Source organism: Labrus mixtus, chromosome 20 (assembly GCF_963584025.1).
Source record: "Labrus mixtus chromosome 20, fLabMix1.1, whole genome shotgun sequence".
In the NCBI taxonomy this organism is placed as follows: domain Eukaryota; kingdom Metazoa; phylum Chordata; class Actinopteri; order Labriformes; family Labridae; genus Labrus; species Labrus mixtus.
In genome coordinates this window covers 5,627,957-5,653,920 of record NC_083631.1, presented here as the reverse complement: position 1 = coordinate 5,653,920, position 25,964 = coordinate 5,627,957, and the positions used below count along the sequence as shown (strand labels likewise).

The window sequence follows — 25,964 nt, the reverse complement described above, 5'->3', positions numbered from 1 at the left end:
TTAAATATGTGATGTGTATGGGACTTCCGCGTCTTTTGGAGTCAGCCTAAAGTGGAACTGCAATTTTTTTTTTCACCTGTGCATTGGCTTCATCTTTCAACGTTAGAGGTTACCCCTTGGGTGTAGCCTATTATAGAAAAAAATCAAAAAACCTTTGGAAGCTTTGAAGAGAGCTGTGAAATGAAGTAAACTAAATGTAACAGTTCCTGTGAATTGCATTAACTGCTTTAATGTTGTCACAATACCACATTTTTAATCTTCACTCCTATTCTATTAAAAATCAGATAATATTACCAGTTTCGTTACCATGGTAACAAAAAGAGAATACATAGGCACCCAATACTTGGCAATGCTGTCTTTTATTACAGAAAACGTAAATAAACATTTAAAAGAGATACTTCTTCCAATGTGCTGTGACCACAAAAGTGATAAACAAGGCTACATAATGACACTCTAAACTTATTTGCATTTTCCTCTCACGTACATTCAAACTCGATTGAATGCTGCTTCAATATAGGAACATTTGTTCACGTCGAGTTTACCAAATCATGCAGCTTGTAACATGCTGTGGGTGAGTGCCACAGCAAAGACTGCATGTATGCAGACTCAGGGTAAAGTGCTTAATTTGCTGTTGAAATGTCCACATCAGAGCCCTCATGCACGTGATGATGTCACAGTGAGACAGCACTGTGCGCTCACTCAACCTGCCTGAGTCTGTGAGTGTGGAGAAGAAGACTCAGCCTTTCTGAAGCTGCTCTCACCTCCTTAACGAACTGGAGTATATACTTAGTTCCACATAAAACACAGACCTTTGACTTGAAGGGATTTAGATTCAAATATCTTTGATTTGGATGTTGGAGTTTCAATGCTCTGATTGGTTGAAGTTCCTAATGCATTTTGGTACAAGCATGATGATTAAACCAAAAGGGGTCTTTAAAAGATGCAGAATAATTCAAAATAGTCCTTCAGGCAAGGAATTACTGTGGCCTTAAGGCAACATACATATATACCTTACATTTGATTTGACTCTGTTTTCCTATGATAACAACTTTTCGGTTGTTTTCTCAAGATTTTGACTGATTTACGTCTTTAACTCAAGATAGTAAATGCAGTTTTGTTGTGATAGCTTGTAGATTTCCAGATATTCCAAGAAAACAACTGACATTAAATTGTTATCATCAGGAGTGCAGATCACCTAGTGGTTAGGTGGCGCCCCATGTACTGAGACTATAGTCCCCTCAGCGAGCAGTCCAGGTCAAGTCTCCACAGGCCCCCCCCCCCCCCCACTCTCTCTCTGGTTTCCTACTCTACTGACTGAAGGGCTTCAGTCATTTGGCAGCTGCTTCAAACTTATTTCACCCTCTTTAATTACGCGCGGTGCATTTAACTGTCAGATCAGGTTTGGCAGTCTATCTGCTGTCTGCTGAATAAAAGATGAAGCGTCTATTTCTGTCCACTCCAAACACGCTGTGCAGGAAGTCACTTCAGCTGCTTTCTACCTGCTACCTGATGTAAAAGAAATAAAGAAATCAGCTCTAGCATTGCATGCCTGAGCTTTGATAATGACTGAGTGATTTATTTCATTTGTGAAGTGGGAACATCATTTTGTGTCAATTTGTAAAAGGAAATTCTTACTTAATATTCTGATTAATTATCTTAAATATGGTATAGTCATTGATGGACGTTTTATAGATTGTATTGACTTATTGATGGACTTTTTTTTTTTTAAATCTCAAAATCCCTCCAGAAGGCTTCTGTGTGAAATTTGAGGTACTGGTATCTCGTTTATCCGGAAAAACAGTCCATGACTTTATTGTTTTGTCAAAACACAACTGTTACTTGGAGATGATCATTAATTCAGAAATACAGATCAGATGTGTATTTTCTTATGTGAATAAAGTACGCTTCTGTTAAGCAGAGATGTACTTCCAAAGAAGATTAACAAAAACCAACATGTTGAAAATGAACTAGAACAAGGATGAGTCATTGTGCCATGCCTATATAATTAACGATTCAGTGTGATATTGCAGATTCTCTGGTTGAAGAAACGAGAGAATGACTCTACAGTGATCACCATCAAGTTCCATGTAGGCTTCCTCATCATGTCAATCCAAGGTTTATGCACTTCGGCCTCTGCGTTCTTACTCCATGTTTGAACACTTTGCACGGACAGGATTTTCAGTTGACGTAAAAAAAAATAAAAAATCGCATAAAGTAAAAGTTCAAGTGATGGTGAGAATATCAATAAGCCCTTTAACTTCAGTTCCTGCTGCAGCATGTTTCAGGCTGCAGGAAAAGTAGTTGCTTCCTTGAAACGTTACCCTTTACTGCTGCGCGCTTCTTCTAGACATTACGGTAGAAGAGTCTTCAGGTAGAAGGATGCAGGGGACCGACAGGTGAGAGCTGTGAGACGTTGTGAGTGAAGGACCGCGAGAGCAAAGGGAAAAAGCGTCACGAGCGTACCAGCACGGGTCTGGATGTTAGGGGTCGAAGGGAATTTTAAGGTAAAACAATTACCTGATATATGATTATTAATTTGATCAATAGGTATATTTAAAGTGAGCCCAGTAATGGTAATTCAATCCGTGAGTCGTTTATTAGACACTTAATGTTAAATGTTATCAGAGCTGATTCGTTGTGGATAAAAATACAGCAGATTCTTTAACTACGGAAGCGCAATGCATTCACCAATTAAAAAAAAAAAAAGCTATATTATCTGATCTCGTTTCTCGTAATTATGAGAAAAGATCTCATAATTATATGATATTCATTATATTATATTATAATGTGTCTATTTTCTTTTTCTTTGGTGAATGCAATGCCCTTCCGTATTTAACATTATAAAGCTGTGACGTTTATTAATGGAAACATGACTAATAAATGACTGATGTCAACCTGAGAAACTTGCTGGGTAGTTTGGGTAATGTTTCTTCGATTATTTTGTTCCGAGTCCCGACTACATATTAGTCTCCTAATGAGGAAGTGATCAACTTTTAGCTTACTTTTTTAATACTTTAACTTCTTTACTTTTTGATTTCTCCACAATAATGTCGTGAACTATAACTCAAAGTGTTTTCTAAGACCACCAGGTGGTCATAAGGACTTATTAGAAAGCCTAAGAATCAATACTGCCGCTTCATTGAGGTGTTTCACTTCCACATGACCAAAATCCCTTTAAATTGTTGTAGCAGACAATGAATACCGTGGCATTAAAATCATTCATTTTTTGGGGTGTATAATGTTAGTTATGTGTCAGTTCAAACTCGTGCCATGCATCCAAGCAATGCATTAAGTCACAAAAGTTAATTTGAATTGGACAACCTAAAGTTTCTAAATGTATGGAAGCCCTAAGCGGACATGCATCGTTACATTTTTATTTAACTCGGGATTAAAACCTTGGTTCCAGTGATAATTAATTAAATCTCGAGAAATGTATAAATAGTCACAGTAAAACTAGAGTTGTTACCCCGAAATAACGACATATATAAGTCAAGGTCTTAACAAAACAGCCGACATTTACTATTATCACTGGAAAACTAGCATGCTCACACGACTAAGAGATTAATGAATCGAGATCTCAAGAAAACAGACTAAATGTACCAATTATTATGCAGAGCTAAATAAAATGTATGGATGTATGTATGCTCAGTGCCTCCATAAAATGCACCAAACTTAATGTTTGTGAAATGTTCATTAAATTACATTTTTTTAATCGGTTTGTCTAAAGGAACCAAACCTGGCTAAATGAAATTGCGCCTTAGCTCTGGCAGGTTTTCAGGTCAATTCTCTCAAATACTCAACCGTTTATTTGAACACACTTTACACAATACTTTCATTCAGCAGTTTAAGTCTGCAAATTTTTTAAAGCATGTTACAATTTCAGCAACGAGCCAAACTCATGCTTTGCAGCCAACATGCTTCAGGTCCACAGAAGTTGTTTTTAAATAAAGTTTCTCCTAAAGTTTTTCAAAAAGGAAAAATATAATTCATAAAAATATATAGAGTTAAAAGTCATCAGAAAGTGTGAGATTATTATTTAAAAATCAAATGTCAACATTCAATGAAAAACTTTTATTCCTCCAGGCCGTATATGAAGCTGTGCAGTCCTAACATGAGTGAGGTTGGAGGCTCTCTGTGCCAGGTGAAGCAGATTTCCCGCCACACCGCCCCCCTCTGTCGCCTGCAGGCCGTGGGGCACCACCTGCACAGCTCCTCCCACCTCACCCAACAGTCCTGGGTCAACCAGTCGGCCCCATCCATCGCCTCCAGCCCCCCCGTATCCACCCGTCACCGGGTGAACGGCGTCATGGCGTCCAGCTGCAGCAGCCTGGATTGTGCTGTCTCCAGACTGGCAGAGGAGGCCGCTCTGGCCCGAGGCGTATCTTCGGGGAAGGTGGTGGTGACGGGAGGGTTGGGGTACTTTGGTTTCAGGCTGGGGAAAGAACTGGCCAGTCAGGGGATGACAGTGATCCTTCTGGACATGAGGAGGCCTCCCTGTGAAATCCCTGATGGAGTCATCTTCTTTGAGGTATGGAGACGTGCGATGGAGGGACATACTTGTTCTAAATCCAATCTAAAAAATATTTTCCTCTGAATGTAACCCCCAAACTTTGCTTTGAATAGCTCACTTTGGTAATGCACAATAACACTATACCTTAGGAGATCATGACATGAAAGGCATTGTGCTTTCATCAGAATCAGAATGAACTTTACTGTCACTATACCATGATTGGTGCAGAACCTGTCTGTGTAGTAAATAAATAATGATAAAATACACAAGTACAATAAATTAAAAGATTAAAAATAGAGCTTAAAGTGACATTCAAAGTTACAATAAAAGTGAAATCTGTGCAGATATGTAACATAAAAGAATCAAGCTGCTTTAGAGCAGGCATCTAATAGCTTGTGTTTTGGGCTTCTGCTTTTATTTTGAAAGGGCAGCTTAAGATGGACAGGAAATGTGGAGAGAGTTGGGGATGACATGCACCATATAGCATCAGGATCAGGGGAGTTGAATCTGCGACCAGTGCGACAAAGACTGAAGCCTCTATATATTTAAAAAAAAGTTTCTATAGTGTATTAATCCCTGAGGGGAAATTCAAGTTTACACTCTGTTATTGTCACACAGAGGCCCGAAATACACACATGCAGCAACAGGACTTATGGATATGTTTTAATGGAGAGATGTCAGAGAGGGGCTTACACAGGGAGTCCTCATGAGCCGTTGCTCAAGGGCAACCTCGACGGTTCTCAGGAAGTGACCTTACCCCTCTCTGCCAATCACACCAAATTCCATACTTCCATGACTTTGGTCCCTACAGACTGAGCTGTCGCCCCAAAGTCATGGGGCGCCTGCTCTACTAACTGAGCTAAACCAGCAGCACAGGACACTGAATATTGAAAATGAAAGGACTTGCAAAATGTTTTAAACCCTTTTAAGTATTATTTTTTGCCTGGTTTCTTGTTATAACGAGAAAAAGATCTTGTTATAATGAGAAAAGATCTCGTTATTACGAGATAAAGAGAGAAAAGCATGAGGGTGGTGGTGATGAGGAGGCGTGGGTTTGTTTATGGGAGTGTACAATACACCAGTGGCAGCTCATTACAACATTTCAGTATAAACACCGTAGCAGGCGATTCTGGCGCCGCAGTTGTTTTTCATGGGGTTAAAGTATTTTCAGTAAATGCCTAAGCGTATCTTGAAACACCACATAGCCAGCTTGAATACAATTCAGATGCATGACTTTATATCGGTGAAGCATACCATATCTATTTAACTGATCCTGGAAGAATGACGCTATGTCAAGTAGGTCAGAGTGTGCTTTGCTTTCCGTCTGAACAACCTTAACGCCTTCAGATGCCTGCGTTAAGTCGACAAGCTCATGAGAATACCATCTGTATTACTCAAAGATGATAATATTTCCCAATGCCTTAAACCGAGATGAAAATAAAACGCAATCAAATCAATAACCCTGGTCATCGTTGCCTTTTGATCTTCCTCCCTTCTCTGCCTGCCACAATGCAAACTTCATTACCCCTCTAGTATCATTTTAGTCTGTTATGTGATCTTTTCTTGTAATAACGAGATCTTTATCTCGTTATAACAAGATCTTGAATGCAATACGCTTCCGTTTGTCACCAACAGGGCTCTGTAGTTATATTTTAGCTGTTAGTCAGCTATGTTACATTTTCAGTGGTGTCTTGATGGATTTGTTCCCTTGCAGGGACAAAAAGGACATAATTTTCATTATCTGAATACTATGTCCTCTGCTATACAATATTTCTAAGTGTTTCGTCTGCCCTTTGGCAGTGAAAAGGTGAGGAAATCCTGGTTGCAGCAAAAATGTCCATCCTTTTCAATCTTAAAATCTAAGTTATAACTGACTTAAAACACACGGTCAGCGTTCTTCCTACACTGCTGCCTTGAAAGTGGACTCTAGTATTTCCGTGCCTCAGGGTTACAGACACAGCTGAGTGATTCACGTCTGAGCACCAGCTGCTGACTGGGTCACTGAGGGTGGACACATGATTCAGGTTTCACCTGCAGGCCTCATGTCACACTTACCTTAATTATAAGTGTCTTTTAATGGAATCATTATGGACTCACTCTGCAGCGTGTACCCTGCTCAGGACTTGTCCAATCTGTTTAGTGGAGAAGACACTCAAGACACTTCCTGCTCTCTCTAACTGACTGAAAGATTTCAGACAAGAGGTTTCATTTTCTTTCTGCTTTCTTACAGAGTGACATCCGGGACTACGCTTCCCTCCATAAGGTGTGTGAAGGGGTCGACTGTATATTCCACACAGCGTCTTACGGCATGTCTGGACCAGAACAGGTGACCCCTCTACATTTTCAGAAACAGAGAACCTGACTCTGTACGTGTTCAAGGTGCCAAGACAGTGATGAAGAGCTGCCATGGTCATTTTAGAAACTATACTTACTCTACTATACTCTTAATGTCTATAATTGGCTGCTGTTGGGTAACTTTCAAACAAACTGAAACTGCTGCAGAAACAGACTGTTTAGACATCTTTCACAGTAAGTGAGGGATATGATTGGTTGTTAAAAGTCTGGAGGAGATTTTTGTACTTACACATACAGGATAAGGTCAGCAGACACAAGAGGTGTCGTCTTGTCCATAGGGGGCGCCAAAATCAACATAAGGAAAAAGTTCCTCACACTAGCTTTAAATGCTTTAAGTTTAAATGAAACATTTGATATAACAGTTAAGAGGGCTCTGACGTTCTCAAATCATCAAATCACTGAATTAAATTTAAAAAAATCAAGTTCTCCGTCATGAGTTAATGGTCTGATCTGAAAGAGCAACAAGTCTTGATTTAAGATGAAGTGAATGCTGACATATGTCTTGAGAATTCTGCCAGGAGCTGCACAATGACATAATGTCAGACAATGTTGTCGTCCAAAAGATAAAAAATAATGTGGTGAAAAAGTGACGTACTTTCTTCTTCTCTTTCTTTTCTGTGTGACAGCTGAATAAAGACCAGGTGGAGTCCGTCAATGTTGGGGGGACCAACAACGTCATCAACGGTAAGGGTCAAACTAAACAAGCAGCATCCCTATGGTAACCATTTCAATGTAGCATATATAGAATTTTATTAGAACGTTTACCTTAAAATATCTAAATTAAATAAAGTTGCCTTTAACATTTTTCAATACTTTAAAATGATGGTTAGAAGGCAGGTTCAAATTGTGTATTTTAAAATGATTTTTTCACATATCCCCTCATGATAAGATAATTATAGAAGCCCTGAGTTTTCTGACTATCTCTAATCCTAATGATATATTTTATAAAATCTTAGCCTAATTGTATTTTAAGCGAGACAAAAAAAAGTTTTTTTTAAATTTGCACAACCCCAGAAATGAACCTTGTTGTGATTGATGTGAATTTTCCTGACATGACTCCACTGTGTGGTCTTCTCTCTCTCACAGTGTGTAAGGAGAGGAACATCCCCAGACTGGTCTACACCAGCACCATAAACGTGGTGTTTTCTGGGAATCCAATCGACGAGGGTGACGAGGCCTCTGTGCCGTACGTCCCCTTTGATGCAGTGAGTAAAAAAAAAGTTGAAATAAACCTTTGGCCAACCTAAACTAACAAACTTAATCGACTGAAAAACTACCCATCCATTTCAACTAATGTCCCATCCACCTGTCCAAAAAGTTGGAATGAAGAACTCAACCAAAGCTCAAAAATTGTAATTATTTCATTAATTTGCCAACAATAACACATTTCAGTTCTGCGCAGAGTAATTCAATTCAACCGTGTTCCTCTCTGTCGCAGCACATCGACCACTACTCCAGAACCAAAACGCTTGCGGAGCAGATGGTCCTCTCTGCAAACAGCTGCATCCTGAAAAGTGAGAAACTGCGGGTGTTGTTATGGCGACAAAATCACAGGATGACATAAAAAATGTTTGTATGTAAAAAAACAACAACAACATCTACACTGGAGCGGTAGTTTCCATGGAAACTACAGCGGTAGAAATGATGGCTTGAATTCAGAGCTAAACGGTTTGTAGTGCAGCACTTGTGCACTTTGGTACATACATAGAAGCATACCTGTCATTTTGTTTGATCAAGCTTTTTTATGCTATGTCATTTTCACAACTTCCTTTAAACAACAAAAACATTAAAAGATACTCGAAAACCAGAACAGGCAACAAGAGAAAATTAAATGTATCCTTAAAAACGATTCAAATCTGTAAACTGCAGAGTGTGGGTGGAGGAAGAAGCCACCTTTCTGAACTTAGTCCACACCTTCACAGTCTACAGGTGTCTTAAGGTCACTAGAACACACACCCAAATACACACACATGCATTCACACACACACACACACACACAGGCATGCACAATGCTACCAGAAAACAGGATGTTACGGTTTAAGTGAAACATTCTTTGCATTTCTTCCTTCTCCGTGTAACCAAACTCCCCCCCCCATCAGATACCCTTTCCTCATCTATTCACTGAAGCTTAGAACGAGGATCAGTATCATTAAACACGATGCAGGTTGAAGTTATTGCTACAACACTGCCTTTCTCCACTATCAATATGAATCAATGACACTGGAAAACATTCTGCTCCAATTTGTGTCTTCTTCTTTTTCTGTGTAAATATGAATTTCATCTGCTCTTATGAAGGTGGAGGTCAGCTTCGAACCTGCGTCCTCCGGCCGTGTGGGATCTACGGACCAGAGGAGAGGAGACACCTTCAAAGAGTGATGGTGAGACATAAACACACACACACACACACACACACACACACACACACACACACACACACACACACACACACACACACACACACACACACACACACACACACACACACACACACACACACACACACACACACATTAATAAATATACAAAGAGAGATAGAGAGAGCAACAGATGGTTCTATTTACAGATGAATGTCTTTTGTGTCGGCACTGGAAAAAGAAAAAGTATACATCTTGCAGTGTGTGACGCGCACTATAGTTTACATTATTGATAAAGCTCTTCAGGTATCCAGTTTCAGGCCCCAGTTCACCCAGTCTGCCCTTTACAGGCAGCAGCGCAGACTGCTGAACGGCTGCATGTTACAGTATGTTCTGGGTTTAATGTCGGCTGAGTGGCAACATGATTCTCTTTTTTCTATACCTGATAATGTAGTCTGCTCTTAATCTAAACCACCAGCCTGGAGATTATTGTAGAAATGTATTTTTTTGTCTAAAAACACATAGACAAGACTTTCTTAAGATCGTAAGTTTGTTACAGTGCAGTATAAAACAGTAGCCTTCGATCAGACCAAGACCAAGGCCTTCCCTTTCGCACCATGAGACCGTGCATCAGAGAGCTCGAATGAAAATATATCTAACAGCAGGGCGCCTCCAGTGATTTAATGACAGCGTTTGTGGAGGTTTCCACCTCACGACCAGGATTTTCTTTGCAGAAGTTCGGCCAGAGAGCCAAATTCTGTTCTCATGTGCAAACGTAGGGACCTGGGAATGATCATTTAGTAGGCTCAGTAAAGTAAAGAGCAACATGGAATCTCCTCACTGAGCATTGCTGACAGTGATTATCTCTGGGTATTAACCACTCACTTAAGTTCAGATACCTTTCATTTCCCTTCTGTCCCGTAGTTACCTTCTTTCTTATCGATCTTAGTTTCCCCCATTGCCAATCCCTGCTCTTTACTTTTTCTTTTACGAGGAACATAATGGTGACACAGGTTACAAGCTGTTCTCAGTTTATAGTGTCAATTTTATTAACCTGTAGTCCTGGTTGAACAAGAACACAAGGTGAACACAGAAAACACAACGGGCATTTTTTGCACATGTTTCTGTGTTGCCACCAACTGACACCTGTCATTCCCATCCTGCCTTGAAGTAGCCCTTAGTTTTGTATTTGCCAGACTGTTTAATATCTGTCTTATCAGTTGTATCTGAATCTCTGTTTGTATAATTATTATGGCCCGTTCTTGCATATCAGGAGTCTAAAAGCAGATAAAATATCTGTCTATTCATTGACCCTCATGCAGGTGAACGTAGAGCGGCGGTTTTTCACGTTCAGGTTTGGCGACCCCCGGGCCATGATGAACTGGGTGCATGTTGATAACCTGGTGATGGCTCACATGCAGGCGGCCGAGGCTCTCACACTGAAGAGGAGCTGTGTGGCTGTGAGTCAGGACAAAACAAAACACAGTTTGATCAACTACTATACATCTAGTTTAACCTTTTTGTTCTGCACATTCAGAATATGTATAGGTCTAGCTCCTATGATCACTTTTCTTGTTTCAACAAAATAAAAATACGGTGTCCCCTTTGTTTCCTCTTGCAGAGCGGACAGGCTTATTTCATTAATGATGGTGTGTCGGTCAATCTCTTTGACTGGTTGACACCACTGGTGAGTGAAACGATGATGCCTGTTATATTCTAAACTATAGTCTTACTGTCAACTATTTATGAAGGGATGCTTTTTGAAAGCCAAATTCTGATATGTCTTATTCCTGTGTGCCTTAAAGCAACGTTGAAAACTAAGAAAATAAGTCACATTGTTACATTCAGTGACATGTTAGTTTGGCATATACGATGTAATTTTAATTCCATTTTAAAGACTTCATCTTGCTGATACAAATACTCAGAGGTACCAAATTATCCGCAGCTGGAAATAGTTCCCCATAAATGCACTATTTCATCTCTTTTAGTTACATTTTCCAAAAAGTACAGCGCCCGGCTTTTACATATGCCTGCTAAAAAACAGTAAAAATGTACATTTGTTGCCTTTTCTTTAATATAAATACCTTCGGGAGGAGAGCTTAGACTTGACTTTGAGCACTACAGACAATTTAAGGAAACAAAAATGAACAAATATATTGTTGGTTTTGTCTTTGGGATTTATTGAGAGCAAAACAAATACAGAATAACGTTTGCTTTATCCATTCAAATGTAGTAAGTATTTAAAGTTAGATTCATTACCTTACTGTTTAAAAATGAATTTATTATAAGGAAATTTACTATTTTCTGTTTCATGTGACCTCTGCAGTTTGAGAAGTTGGGCTACAGCAGACCGTTGATAAACCTGCCCGTATCACTTGTCTTTTATGCAGGTACATTATCTCTCTCTCTTTAGTCAATTTATAGCACATTTGATTTTCCTATGTGTTAGAAAATAGCAAATTGAAACTAAGTTTGCATGTTTTCCTTCTATGTTCAGCTATCCTGGTGGAACACTTGCACATATTTCTGAGTCCTGTAATAGAAGTGCCTCTCCTCTTTACCAGAAATGAGGTAATTCTTCTTCTTCTTTAATTTACTCTGACAAGTCGAATTCATTCTGAAAAACCCAAAGTGCCTGCTCTTGAGTATGTTCTTTATTCACCTTTTAAATATCAGAGCCTCTGCTCGTGTTTGACCAGACTGTACTAAGTGTGAGATGCATTATGGATTACACGTCTATAGTGAGGAGCTGTGTGTGAATGACTGCATGCACATGTACCCGCCTAATTGAAAGAACGTGTGTTGTGTGTTGGGGATAAGTTACCTCTCGCTCTGAGATGAGCGGATTCTTGTTTAAGTCTCGTCACTGGAGACAGACTTCATTAGGGCGGGTATTTTCCTATCAGCCCCCCTCTGCTCTCCCCCTCCCTCGTATGATGTTATCGCTCATGCATTAATTATGGAAAACAAAAGTGAGACTTTAAAAAACGAGGTAGCCACAAAGTCAGTGGATGCATTTGTCCGTAGAAATGTAAGACACAGAAGATGTCTGGTGTACCAGGATGAGGGCGGTTGACTGTAAGCAGGCCTACATGATGCATCTTAAGGAGCCCCCCTAGAGGCCGCTGAGTTCCTCATGAATGTGTGATGAGGCAGAAACCAAAGCTGAGCCTGTGGGCCTGCACGTGCAGCTCATTCTGTCAGACAGCTGCTGGTCGAAGGATCGATGAATGTCCCGTGAATAAAACATAAAAAGACTGTGGGTCAGAGAAGGAAGTTCAGAATGATGTTTTGCAGGAAGTGACCTTAGTACAATGGCTGTAGTTGCCATGGTGATTGTGGTCGGTCAGCATCTCTTAACCTGGAGTGACCCTCCCAACTCTCAGGTAAAGGCATTGCGTGACGTACCAGAGAGATGTTGTCTTCTTGTTTGTAAATGTCAGTGACACTTCAGATGTAAAATCAGCTGCATTGAAAACATTGCACACGCTAAGAGTAGAAATATTTGTAGATATATAAAGCTCCAGGGGCGTGACCAAAGGGGTTGCCTTCGCTCCCATTGGAATCTCATGTTCAACCCCTAGTGCCCCATCGTTTTTGGTGTCACATGTTAGAAAAAAATTGGATCTGTATTATAAGAAAGGTGCCATCAAAATTTGCAGGAAAATTCCTGGACAATGTCTAAATTGCACAGAAAATCAAAAATTAAACTGTGCCAATGTTTTGGTGCATTTTGGACAGTGTGCAGGAGATTTCCTGCAGTTTATGATGATCGAAAACAAGAAATTACCCAATATTTGGTGCCTAGGAATCCTGTTTTTTTGTCATATTGTTTGATTCTTACTCTTATCATATTGAAGATTAGTGCTATTAAAGATTAGGTTTAGCGCTGTTGCCTTACACCGAGAAGGTTCCTGGTTCAAATCCCCGTCGCACAGGAGCCTTCTGTGTGGAGTTTTCCCTGCATGTGTGGGTTCCCTCCGGGTACTCCGGCTTCCTCCCACAGTCCAAAGACATGCTCGTTGGGTTAATTGGTGACTCTAAATTGTTTGTAGGTGTGAATGTGAGTGTGGCTGGTTGTCCGTCTCTTTATATCGGCCCTGTGATTGACTGGCAAATCCTCTAGGATGTAAAGATGAATTTACACTGTGCATTTTGGTTTAACCTGAACTTTACTGAATACTAATGCCCATCTTCCATTGCAGGTGAGGAACATTGCAGTGAATCACACCTTCAAGATCGACAAGGCCCGTCGAGACCTGGGTTACTCCCCGAAGCCCTACAGCCTGGCGGACTCTGTGGAGGAGTACCTGAAGTCCAGACAGCTTGGCACTAGATCGACCCGATCTAAAGTCTCCTGGATCTCCCAGCTTCCCCGGGACATGGCCCTGCTGCTGCTAATGTTTCTCATTCTGGGTCTACTGATTCTTTCTTACGTACTATAATAAGAGTAGAACCCCACTCTTTTTCTTCTATTTAAATTTTTTTTAGGAAATGACATGTTTGGCATAGATGTAACCACTCAAATTATTGTGGATCGTCAACAAATATGTCTTGTTTAAAATGCAATACATTGTTGAGAATGTAATTACTGTTAAGTCTTTGATGTTTTTCATGGTACGTGTGTGCATGATTTTAAAGTTATGGATGTACAAGGCCGCTGAAAAGTATTAGTTTCTAGTTGTGTAAATGTTGTGGAATTATAAGAGTGACTAAGGTTTTATTAAGTAAAATAAAAGCTAGGTTTGTATTTCAGACATAAAAAATGTGATTTATTGTATGTAAAGTGTGCTTCCAGGTTTTATTTAAAAAAAATGTACAACTGATAAAAGTATCAGTATTTTGTACACTTTTAGAAATAAAAGTAATAGAATGGCATCATCTTTGAAGTGAACTCTTCCTTTACTTATTTTTAATTAAGTTTATATGTAAAAATAAATAAATAAATTGCTATCCATCAAAACTTGAGGACAAAACTGGCAATTCTGAAAGTCGCCACAAGAGGGCGCACTTGCACTGTAAACTGTATCCCATGATTATGTTGTATTGTATTTTGTAGCGGAAAAGAAGACAAAGCGCCACAGTGGCATATGAGCTTAGTCTGTCTCTCTGTTCGGTATATGTGTTTATCAGAAAATAGCAAACGATTGGGAAAACAAAAGGTTTTGGCAGCGGTGGGATTCGAACCCACGCCATCGAAATGACTGGAGCCTAAATCCAGCGCCTTAGACCACTCGGCCACGCTACCTTAGCCTCCACGGGAAATTTACACATTTATAACACTACATTTAGACATACACTCTAAAAGCTCATTTAGTTTTGATTTGATTTGTTTTTTGTTATCGAGTTAAAAAGATATATTAACTATATTACCTAACCAATGTTGTCTGAATTACAGACGACATGGGATTCACACCTCAATGATTAGTCTAAAAATGAGTCTAAAACTGGGAGCACTAAGGTGCAGGCCTAAGCATCAGTCGTTTCCTTAAGGTCTGAGTGCAGGTTAACAGGAGAAGTAGTGGTTACATCATGCAGTAATATACTAACAACTTACTTTTGGTTATTGGGGTTTTATATGTAGGCCTCTACATATATTGATTGAATGCTAGCCAGTGTAGGTCTCCTTTCTCTCATATAATTCACACTGACAGTGTACCTTTCTGTGTCGGTGTGATCTCGTGGTTGTCTGGCAGACATCCAGGAGCAGATAGATGGAGGAATGTGTGGAGGGTTTGCATTGAAGTTGGAGTGAAATGAACATGTTGTGAAGCTGTGACATTACTCCACCACCTCCCCTGTGCTGCCACCATCAGCAAGTAGCTTACACTTAAAGTTCTTTAGCTACTGGCAAAGCCGCACCTGCTAAACTGGGAGCACTTACTGTAAAGACACAGTGCAGATCATGAGCACACACATATTGACACTGTGTCTTTTGTTCAGATTACTCCTCTTGTTGGAGTTTAATATGCTCTATCAACCATGACAGCCGGTGTGGCCTACCAGCTGTTCGAGGCTGCCAGTAGTCAAATACAACATAAAACCTGTAATGTTAATATTTGCAGACTCCCTGTTTTTTATGACACTAGCTTTAGTGAAACCTTATGTTTCAGTGCTTAGGCTTTGTTTGTGTTGAGGAGCAACACATTTACTTTATTGTAGGCTACATGAGGTATCTCCCAGATGGTCAGATCTCAGGTTTTTAATGATTTTCATTCTTTCATTTGTAACATTTGATTACATTCATTGCTGTAACTTTTTTTTAATCTTTTAAATTGAACCAGTAGCTCTGATTTGTGTTCTTATTTCTTTTCTGCCTGTTCCTATGTGAATCATTTTGGCGCTGCATGATTGTGTGAAAGGTGCTATCTACATTAAGATAAGTTACATTTGTGAAACCAGTATTAATTTAACTTTTGTAAAAATACATTTTAAGGGTGTGTTAGGGCAAAACATTAAAGCAGACTTCTGATTGCTCCGCTGATGCTTTTGTCAGATTTCTTTTTCTGCTCTTGCCAAAACCTGTCCTATTAGGTAAGTGTGGTATGCAATCCCCTTGTTTGGAGATTTAATGGATTTGGAGCAAGTTGAAAGCTGAATGAGGAAATCGGAGTTATGTAAAACCTAATTATGAAAGGAGACAAAGCCCCATTAATTGTTCGCTGGGCCACCGAGTCCACTGTGGGACGGAGGTGCGGAGGAACAAGGTGTCCTGTAGGAGAGATACGGCATATTTACCCTGCTGCAAACAGAATATCTTTCACATTTTTTCCGTCTGATTAATTTGATGATAATGCCCACAGAGGGAGGACAAGTTTAAACATCTCAGCAAACACAAACTATGCAGTGTTGATCTCTCTGTGCAGCGTCTACAATTCATCTTGGAGAACAAGCCCTAACATTAGCACACACAGAATACACAACAAGATTCTGCAATAACAATTTACATGTTAAACTTTATTCAGACATCTTTAGGCAAAGAAGGGAACATTTCTTTTGTGCTTTGTGTTTACCTGTTTTCTTTCTTTTTAATCACCTGTATCAAGCAGAAACGTCAGAACCCTCACACCTCAGTGTTCATTTAACTCTCTGGCCTTAGCTGAACTGAATGTGTAGTAAATATTAAAGGTCACACATTATCCTCCTTTTCAACAAGTTTAAATCATTCTCAGAGCTCCCTAAAACATGTCTGTGAAGCGTCTTGTTATAAATCCACTCTGATCCTGTATTTGATCATGCCTATAAACCCCTCTATTTCAGCCCTGCTCAGAACAGGCTGTTTCTGTGCCTGTAGCTTTAAATGCAAATGAGCTGTGTCTGACCACACCCCTCTCTAGGAGGGGATGTTGCTTGAGCTTCCTTGCTCAATGTGATGTCACAAAGAGAATATCTCATTTCTCCAAACTGGGGGGTTTGTAGACGGAATAGGGACACATATTAGTGTTAGAAAAACATGGTAACGTGTATTTTGCAAACTATGTGTCCTTTAAACAACAAATACATAAATATAATTTAATCTTCTATTAAATTCATTCAAAAAAATAAATAGGACAGAACATTTGATTCATCCATAAAAAGTGCTCAGATGTTTTGTGTCCCACTGACATAGACGCACTCGTCTGAAGCTGAACAGGGACATGAAAGACGTAGTAATCAGTTTCCACTATTATTCCTCTGTTGACATGCCAACAACTCCCAACTGTTTCCAACTTACACAAACCAACTCTCAGTAGCTGCTAAGCTAATTATGACAAACTCAGTAAGTTTCTGCATTTCTCATCCTATTACAACATTCCAACACAAGTCGTACATAACAGCTACAACTTTTACCGACACACAGAATTCGACATGTGCATTTCTTTCTAAAGCACCTTACAATCAAGTGATTACAGGATTAACATTACATAAACACTGAATACTGTCGGAGTAACACTTTAGATTTAGACACCGAGCTACACACAGAAATGTTCTTTTCATTATCTGAGGAACTGCCGATGATAATATAAATACATTAAGTATTTCGTCATACAATTAACCATATACTTTAAATAATTTACCTGCTGATCGAGCATTATAGAACACTTCTGATGAGGAGGACGTAATAAAAGGAACAGTGTTGACTAACAAAAGGTTTGTCAAAAATGACAGGTGGAAGACTGCAGCGTGTCTAAGCAGTACAAGGGCTGAGTGTGCTTATTACATCTGCACCCTGTTGATGTTTTTACAAAAAAAAAAAAGCAACCTCACGGTTCCTCCTTTGTCAAGACAGACACAAATAAGTCCCAGGGCGTTGAATGGCAGGATTATTTGGCAGAGCCCTGGGTGTCAGCGTTCTCTATGGGACGTCTGTTCTCGCTGAGGTCCTCTTTGGTCTTGTTGATGCAGGTGAAGATCTCGTTGAAGAGAGTTTTGTACTCGGGCTGCTGGCCGTCCTCCAGAACCACGCTCACCTCACACATGGCTGAAGAGCTGGACAGGTGGGCGCGACTTCGGCTGCTCACTAAAGGGCTGGTGGACGTCTGGACGGCTTTATGGCTGAGGCCGTCTGTATGATGGATCCGCCGCAGCAGCTCCTCATATTTCACCTCAATAACAAACATAAGCATGTTTTTATTTAACTCCTCTGTATGTCTGAATTGCTTCTTTGAGCACAAGAATACATCCGATACTAAACTAACTTCTTATTTCTTACCTGCAGAGCGCTGTACTGTGCGTCCACCTCATTGAGCAGAGAGATTCCCCTCTGTTTCACCGCCTCCGCCCGCCTTATACACAACTGCTCGTGACCATTGTGGATCTCCTCGGGGTTGGCCGCTCTCAAAACACCATCACTGTTACATCTTTGTCTGTTGTGACTCCTCTGCTCCTCGCTCTCTTCTTCGCTCTCCTCCAGCTCCTCCTGCCACGACCTGGGCCTGTCTTCTGAGGCGAAGAACACCGTATCGGGTAACAGCAGCTGCTCGGGTCCTCTGACACTAGTGAGAGTAGAGGAGAAAGCACAACATTTCATCATACCAGCAAGAGCAGGTCATAAAAATGGAGTGAATATAGTACTGTATTGATGATTTTGAATGATTGTTTGACCTTGTTTATGTCTTTTGGGTGTGAGTTTCATACAAACAATTCACAGATTTCTATCAAACTAAAACAAGCTTTAATAAGTGTTTTGTATTTATGATTTTTATGTGAAACGTATTATTAATACTAAACTGGAATTTAAAGACTCGTCCATCGGGCATGAGATCTACCTGTTGGCGCAGTCAGCCCGCCACAGAAGCCGCAGCTGCTCCACCTCAACCTCCAGCTCCTTCTGTCTGACCCGGCAGCCGGCCAGCACGGTCAGCCGCTCCTCCAGGCCCCTGTTCTCCCTGACCGTCAGCTCGCTCTCCCGCTCTGCTTCCTCCCTGCGGTCCCGCTCTGCAGCTATCTGGCCCTGAAGGGTCTGGATGGAGCGCTGGAGAGCGCCGTTCTCCTCCTCTGGGTCTTCGCGTCGGTCTCGGTCGTAGAGAGAGCCCTGAGGTGACCAGAGTCTGTCGCGGGAGAGATGCCTGAGCCAGGAGAGGGGACGAGATGAGTACATTTATGATCACAAAGATGACTCTGAGATTGACGTATAAGCTGCATTTAGATGTTCATTTAAACATTTGGAGATGACAGAGGAGTCGTTTTGACCATCCAGTGATGCATATAAATCCAATATAATGTCTACAGAGTCCAGATTAAAGGTGCACTGAAAGTCAGGTCCATTAAGCTTATCAAGCCGTATCAAATGAGAGTTTCTGCCCTAAGTTTCACCTCTTAGGCAACACATTACTTTGTCTTATATAATTGCTTGGAGTTGTTGGGGTCATGCGCCGCCTGAGAGCGAGACTTCTCATCATTTCATGAATGATCATGAAGATAAGGAGTGCAAAAATAAGATTATTTATCATGAAGTATCAGGGTTGTGTCATGGAAACAACACATGATTAAAGAGGTAATGGATTTATGATGCATTAACTTAATAAGAGCGTTTATACGAGTACACAGTGGACAATGAGAGAGGATTAACTTCCTCCTCTTTGGATTATGTTTAAAGGATCAGGTCTGGTCAGGCTCTGGGTGACCTGTATGTGCCCAGTCAGCATACAACCACGGGCGACTGAGAGTGAGAGAAGCTGGAGGACGTCTTACAGTTCAGAAGATTTAACCAGGCTTCACATGTATGGGCTCATATTACAGTGCAGGAGAGATAAACATCTGAGGAAGCTTCCCTGGCAGAAATACTCCAATATGTTTCCTGTAAATCTGTATTCTAACACACAAAGTTAGCTTCCAGCGCCGTGCAGCAGGAGAAGAGCAGTACCTGTCGTGGTGTAAGTCGTACAGCTCTTTGAGGCAGGACATGCTCTGTGCTCCGAGGCTGCGGCGCTGCTCTGCTGCCTCTCTTTTCTTTCTCTCGAACTCGGCCGTCTTTAACTCCTCCACCTGAGTCTGCAGGTCCTCCATGTAGGTCTGCAGCCCTTCAACAGCCTCCGTCAGACTGAAGGGGAAAGGAGAGAGAAAATGAATAATGAGAAAGTAAGGTTCTGATCTTAATGAGCTACAAAGTGTCCTGTTAAGGGCGGCTGTGGGTCAATGGTAGAGTAGGTCGTTTCTCAACCGGAAGGACAGGGGTTCGATCCCCAGCTCTTGCAGCTACATGTCCGATGTGTCCTTGGACAAGACACTTAACCCTGGATTGCCCTTACTGCTTTGTCGGCGCCTTATGAATGGGATTAGTTAATACTGATGGACACTTTACATAGCAGCCTCCGTCGTGTGAATGTGTAGTCAAAGCGTTGTCAAAGCGCTCTGAGTAGTCAGAAGACTAGAAAAGCGCTACACAAGCACAAGTCCATTCTCCATTTGAATATTATCTTCTTACTCTAAGTCTACAGGCTTTAGAGAGTCTTCATGTAAATGATATTCAAACAGACCTGTGGATCTTCTGCTGGGCCAGTCGGCCGTCCTGCATGAGTCTCTTGTTGTCTTGTTCCAGATCCCTGGCGGCTGTGTCCAGCTGCTCGTACACTTTGGCATGCTGGTCGTTCATCTGTCTCAGCAGGTCCACCTGCTTGGTCAGATACTGGTCGACAGAAAGGGGACATGTCGCACATTTAGCTTCCTCTGTGTTTGTGAGGATACTTAACAATATCTTGATGAGTCTGCAAACATTTGGTAAAAATATTGCAGATTATCCGTCGTCTCCTACATATGCTTTTCCCTTATAAACATGATTGTACAGTAAGTGGGATCTTATGACACCTTGACAGACCAAATATGACATAAGAACACATCTGATAAATTCATTTTTAAATTCCCCTTTACATGACGGTGAAGGTTATTGTTATAAGTACATGTTTATCAGCCTAATTTGAACTCTTCTTTTAAACCAACCACAGAGAGGAAACAAAGATGGCAGTCAGTAATTGGTTTATGTCATTAGAGTAGTTTATTTACAGGCAGACACAATTTATTACCGAGGAGACAAAGCAAAGCCAATTAAGGGCCTGAAAAAGGAAATAGAAGTGGTTCTGTGAGTAATATTACAAAATGAGGAAGACTGTCCTCACAGTTATGTCCCTGTTTATTTTTAACAACCATCTTTACTTTATGTAAGTCATTTCACTTTGGTAAAGATTGTAGTTTTACATTCAGAGTCCACAGTAGTGACTTAATGATTGGCTTTTAGTAGTGATTCTAAAAATGTACAGTAACAGCTTTGAGACTCTCATGAAGAGTGGAAATAGCATCATAGAGATGTATGGGGATTAGCATTTCAGCCTTGATAAATCCTCCACAGGCCCTCTCACTACCGTAAACAAATTAAGGCTCTTATGTTTGTTGACCTGCTGAATTTCCTCAAGCTCATATAGATCAGCGTTGTCTGTTCATGCTGAAGATAAATGTCAGAGTTATAAAATAAAAGAGCTAATAACAGTGTTTATTAACAGGTTGGTTTACATCTTAACCTGTCAACTACAATCCACACCCTGACATACAAGTTTAAATGTTTCAGAGAGTTTAAAGCTCCTGTGAGAAACTTTAAGTTTAAGGGGATTTTGGCGCCCCCTGTGGACAAGGCGACACGTCTTTTTTCTTCGCTGATCTTTTCCTGTACTTGCATAGGGTCATTTTTTCTGATGAAATATCTCATCACGCTGTTTTTCAACGACCAAATTAATCGCTCGTTTTTGAATACTTGAGGAAAATGTAAAAGACGTTACAGGCAGTAAAAATCACAATATAAGAATTTTTTTTTTTTTCTATCCGGTGGTCTTGTAGTTCATAAAAAGGCATCACTTTTAGTTTGACTCTGTTTCATAACCATTTAATGAACTCCTCACTGGGGCTTTAACAATGTAGTATCAATCAAGAGGAATATGTGAAAGAAAATAAAGTATTGTAGGGATCCACTGAAACACCCTCTCGGTTACTCAAAGTCGAAATATAAGAGGGAGAGTGGCCATTAAACTAATAGGAGTTTTCCTTTGATTAACTTGATGCACAGCTCACCAAGAGGATGCACCGTGCCAAAGTCTCACAAGGACAGACCAGTCGGGATTAGCTCCACATATCCCTTCTAGTGAGAGAAGTACTTGACGTGGACTTCCCTCCCTTTCATGCACAAACAACAATTACGTACCCTATAAACATGTTTTTTTTTTTGAACGTGGGATGGGTAAACCTCAATGACACATCGTCCTGAAAATAGTTCAGTGCTCATAACACTCTCGATTAGTCCCCTCCTGACGTTTATCACCTCTATCTCCTGCAGCTGCTCGTGGTTGGTGGAGTACATCTGCTGCAGGGCCTGCTCCAGCTCATGGTTCCTGTCCAGGAGCGTTTTCCCCAACTCCGCTGCCAAATGGAGGTCTGTCAAAAAATGGAGGAAAACACTTAAACGCTTGATACAAGACCAAAAGCCCAAACAAAGGCAACTGATGGAGCTATGTGTGTAAAGGGGATAAACACACACGCGCGTGCACACACACACACACGCACGCATTGTCTCACTCCATGAGTATCTGGCACTGGTGAATCAGTGAGGAATCTGGGGCATGCCTTAGGATTTCCTTGCGACCCTGTCTCCCACTAATTTATCCCAGAGTCTGGATCTTCTCCACTAACAGGGATGACGAGCCAACATAACTTAAGGCCCGGCAACAACAAGGCAATGAAACCAAACTAAATCAGTCCTGACACTACAAACTGTTTATCCAGGAGAATGTCTTGAAACCCTTCCTGAATCAACACAGCTGAGCATTTTCAGGATTTTTCAGCTGCTCCTACTTAGGAATGTTACAGGAAGTTGTTCCTGCCATCGCTCCGTGAAAAGGACTGACGCCTCTGTGTGTCAGGGATTTAGACTCCTACTCCCTTCTACAAGTGCACACAGCTCACGCAGTCATTTACTTGCTCCCTCTGGGATTCAATTATGACATTAATGTGTGAGGGCTGCAATTTGCATGATATTATCTAACTTTCCTGATTGATTGAGTATTTTCTAACGGCTGTGAAGTGTCACAAAAAGAGCCAAAAATATTATCAAGCATCGTTTGATCCAGAGCAGAAGTATTTGTCCCAGAAGCATGAATAATAATATAGTTTATTCTTTCCTATAAGTCAAACAAATAAGCTGCTGGTGCTGGGAAATGGTTGACATTTAATAAAAAGGAATAACTAAAGTAAACATTCACTAACTTGACTTCTTGTCCTTACAGTGCCCTCTGTTTTCTTTCACCTTTCACTCCTTTCAGACTCTCAAAGAACCATCACTCTACATTATGGAACTATTATTTATCTGAGAATACACACAGAGTATAATAAAGTTACACATATGTTTTTTACAGATACAGTAATCCCAACCCAGGCCTTTGTCAGAGAGTATGTCATTATATAAGCTGTATAATTGTACAGTATTTAAATGATTGTTATGTTTTAGCTTTAGTACTTCGATGGCTTCTTTTTGTATCTGGTTATTGTCATATTCCTTCACTTATTTTTTTTATGATTTATGTGACTAGCATGTCATTTAACATGTTCATTTATAAAAGTATTCCTATCTATAAATCTGTCACTGTGTCATCTGACACACCTTTAATAAGCAGGCTGTAGAACTTACATCATGCATCAGAAAATGATATACACAATCAACCATTAAACCCCCTCAGGATCTTTCAGTGTGACCACATGAGTACTGTGACTCTGTATCACAAGAGCAGACTATAGACTTTAATCTCATTTCATCTGAGAGACCACTTGTTGTTGGGGCTTTTTTGTGAGTGCAGTAAACTATTTAAAGAAAATGAATATGGTCACACATTTGTCAGACAACAATAACATTTGACAAGTCGCTCACATTAACATGAATCTGCTCCCTGTCTGTGAAGTACTAACAAGTGAGTCCACACAGTTTGACAGGGTGCGACCACGAAGCTGGACAGCTCTTACCGTGTTCAAGGTCCTGTGGTTCGTACCAAGTATCTCCATTTCTGTCAAAGTCTTCCTCTAAAATCATGTCCGTCAACATTTTAAACGGCAGCGGCGGGGCGAGACTCCACCTGACAGAAACTAGACACACAGAGGTGTGTTAGTTCAGCAGCTCGGAGTAGTCCGCCCTGCAGCTGCGTGTGTATGGAGGATTTGAACTACATTACATCCTCCTTGTGTTGGCCGAGACTTTAAGCCGGTTGTCCACGGCAACGTGGCAAACCGTAAGTAACCCCGAACACCCAGTAGGTGGCAGTAAAGAGCAACTACGACAAATTAAAATTATTTTTTTTACACCAAATGAATTTAATATTACACTTTAGTCCACACAACTCACTGCCTTAACTTTACATGCAATAATTACGTTATTGCATGAGTTAAATATTTTATTAAATGTTTTCTTCGTCGTAACTTCCTGCTTCGGTTGACAGGCAGTTTTTATGTCGAATCATAAAAAAGAAAAATAACCCAAAGAACCCTTCCGGCCAATCAGGGGATTGTTTACCTTTTTCTAGCCCCGCCCAACACAGTAGGGACAAAACATTTAACAGGATTCACTTGACTTTTGCCAAGTTGTGGGAAAGATTTTGTTCATATGACACAACTTCTTTGACCAGATAAGTTATTTTTCTATGGAAGTGAACATCGTCATATATGGACTATTTTTATTGGTTTAATGTCACTATTTTTATTATAAGCATGCTGTAACGATATGTGGTTATTTTAGGGTCAATCCTGCAGCTCTGGCTTATGCCATGACTACATTAGGATCTTGTATGATAAACCATATATTCGGTTTCCACTACGTCAAACTTTTTATTAATAAGTACAAAGTGTCAGAGGGAGCCTTCCACAAATCACAAGTGAGTATACTTTCTTGATGTATCATTGTTCTTTGTATGCATATTTTGAAAACACTGGTGCTATCATGAATAGAAGTGACATGTTTATGTCTGAATTTCTTGAGTCATAACTTTCCTTTACGGAGAAGTGCTTTAGATGGATTAAAGAATTGTCTTTATCTTACAGGTTTCGTCCAAAGAACTCTTCAAAAGCTAAGATACTTACTTTATGATCATGTAACTGGAAAAAACACAAAGCAAACTGGTAGATTTGATGTACTGAAAGGACCAAATGTTGGTTGTTTTTGCATGATTATTTTAATCATTACCTTCTGATATTCTTTCTATCAATTGAATACATTCTTTAAATCTTACTTAAATATTATTGTTTGCTAAGCATTTATATCTCTTCAGGTGGTTTACATGGTGTGGAATGCAGTCAATGACCCACTCTTTGGATACCTTCAAGATAACTCCCGTGTGCCCTGCTGCTCTCAGCGTCGTCTCTCCATCCTGTATGGTGCTCCCCTCTACTCGCTCACGTTCCTCCTGGCCTGGTTCCCGTGGCGGACCTACGCCCCCGGTGACTGGTTGAGTGGCCTACACCTGACAGTGACACTATAAAAGCTGTTCTGTATATAAAAGGACTAGATCATCAGGATCCTCAAACACAATATAGAGTTCAAAGTAGAGGATCTGTAAGCATTTAACATTTAATTGTAAATTAAATTGTAAATTAATTTACAATTTTTTAATTATAAATTAAATGTAAATAAAAAAGTTGCCTGACAAATTGGCTGAAAGTCAGGCAGCATCCTAAAGCACAAGTGAGACATTGTTGGCAGTGATAATAAAGATATTAAGTATAAATGGTAACAGCATCATCCAATTAAAAAGATATAAAGCCCATAATACCGTGGAGCTTAAGCAGCTAAATGTAACAGCTCTTGAACCAGGAAAACAAGAGGAGACTGTGTCTAATTATAATGTTGATTTAGTTTTTCTTCAATGAAGGACTTTTATTTTTTCAGGGTTGATCAGTGATGCATCATTTAATGGAATTGTATATTTCATGTAAACACACACAACCTTCAATTTTTAATCTGTCATGTTTTCTTAGGCACTCTGGTAGTCGGTTATGTTTAACGATGTGGTGGATGTGGTGAGGCGTGAAGACAGAGACGGCACATGCTGGCAGCATCAAATGATGACAGTTGCTAGTCAACCAAGCTCGGTCATTTTTATATGAAGATAAAGGGTTTGTTTTGTTATTGGCTCATTAAATTGCTTGTTTGCATAATGCAAATATCATGAGACCAGCTTGATTCCTTTTGGAAACCTCCTAATCCATCTTCTTAATGCACTTCTTTGGGGCTGCTTTTTGCCTTT

At 40.3% G+C, this 25,964-nt stretch overlaps 2 protein-coding genes and 1 non-coding gene across 3 annotated transcripts; 1 reads left to right on the top strand and 2 right to left on the bottom strand.

Moving 5' to 3' along the window:
• The first annotated feature begins 1,612 nt into the window (after window positions 1-1,612).
• On the top strand, window positions 1,613-14,090 carry sdr42e2 (short chain dehydrogenase/reductase family 42E, member 2). Its single transcript, XM_061027288.1, has 12 exons — window positions 1,613-2,087; window positions 4,084-4,528; window positions 6,741-6,836; window positions 7,492-7,549; window positions 7,952-8,070; window positions 8,304-8,379; window positions 9,161-9,243; window positions 10,542-10,679; window positions 10,841-10,906; window positions 11,546-11,609; window positions 11,717-11,790; window positions 13,425-14,090. Coding segments are annotated over exons 1-12 (1,461 nt in total). The 5' UTR covers window positions 1,613-2,085; the 3' UTR covers window positions 13,665-14,090.
• Window positions 14,091-14,385: 295 nt separating this feature from the next.
• trnal-uag (transfer RNA leucine (anticodon UAG)) lies at window positions 14,386-14,467 on the bottom strand. Its single transcript has one exon. It is a non-coding gene; the product is annotated as a tRNA-Leu (tRNA).
• A 1,688-nt stretch (window positions 14,468-16,155) lies between these two features.
• cdr2a (cerebellar degeneration-related protein 2a) lies at window positions 16,156-23,904 on the bottom strand. Its single transcript, XM_061026696.1, has 7 exons — window positions 23,695-23,904; window positions 22,004-22,116; window positions 20,178-20,326; window positions 19,565-19,741; window positions 18,468-18,767; window positions 17,912-18,194; window positions 16,156-17,804 (listed from the first exon to the last, which is right to left on the bottom strand). The coding sequence occupies exons 1-7, from the start codon at window positions 23,771-23,773 to the stop codon at window positions 17,523-17,525; spliced, it is 1,383 nt and encodes a 460-aa protein (XP_060882679.1). The 5' UTR covers window positions 23,774-23,904; the 3' UTR covers window positions 16,156-17,522.
• Window positions 23,905-25,964: the final 2,060 nt, after the last annotated feature.

Bases quoted from the DNA above. Each gene is read 5' to 3' on its own strand.
- cdr2a (XM_061026696.1), bottom strand. From the start codon at position 23,773: ATGTTGACGGACATGATTTTAGAGGAAGACTTTGACAGAAATGGAGAT. The intron at 20,327-22,003 runs GTGATAAACGTC...TCTGTCGACCAG, and splicing joins AGCAGCTGCAGGAGATAGAG to TATCTGACCAAGCAGGTGGA. The intron at 19,742-20,177 runs GTCTGTTTGAAT...TTTCCCCTTCAG, and splicing joins GCCCAGCAGAAGATCCACAG to TCTGACGGAGGCTGTTGAAG.
- sdr42e2 (XM_061027288.1), top strand. The intron at 7,550-7,951 runs GTAAGGGTCAAA...TCTCTCTCACAG, and splicing joins GACCAACAACGTCATCAACG to TGTGTAAGGAGAGGAACATC. The intron at 9,244-10,541 runs GTGAGACATAAA...ACCCTCATGCAG, and splicing joins GACACCTTCAAAGAGTGATG to GTGAACGTAGAGCGGCGGTT.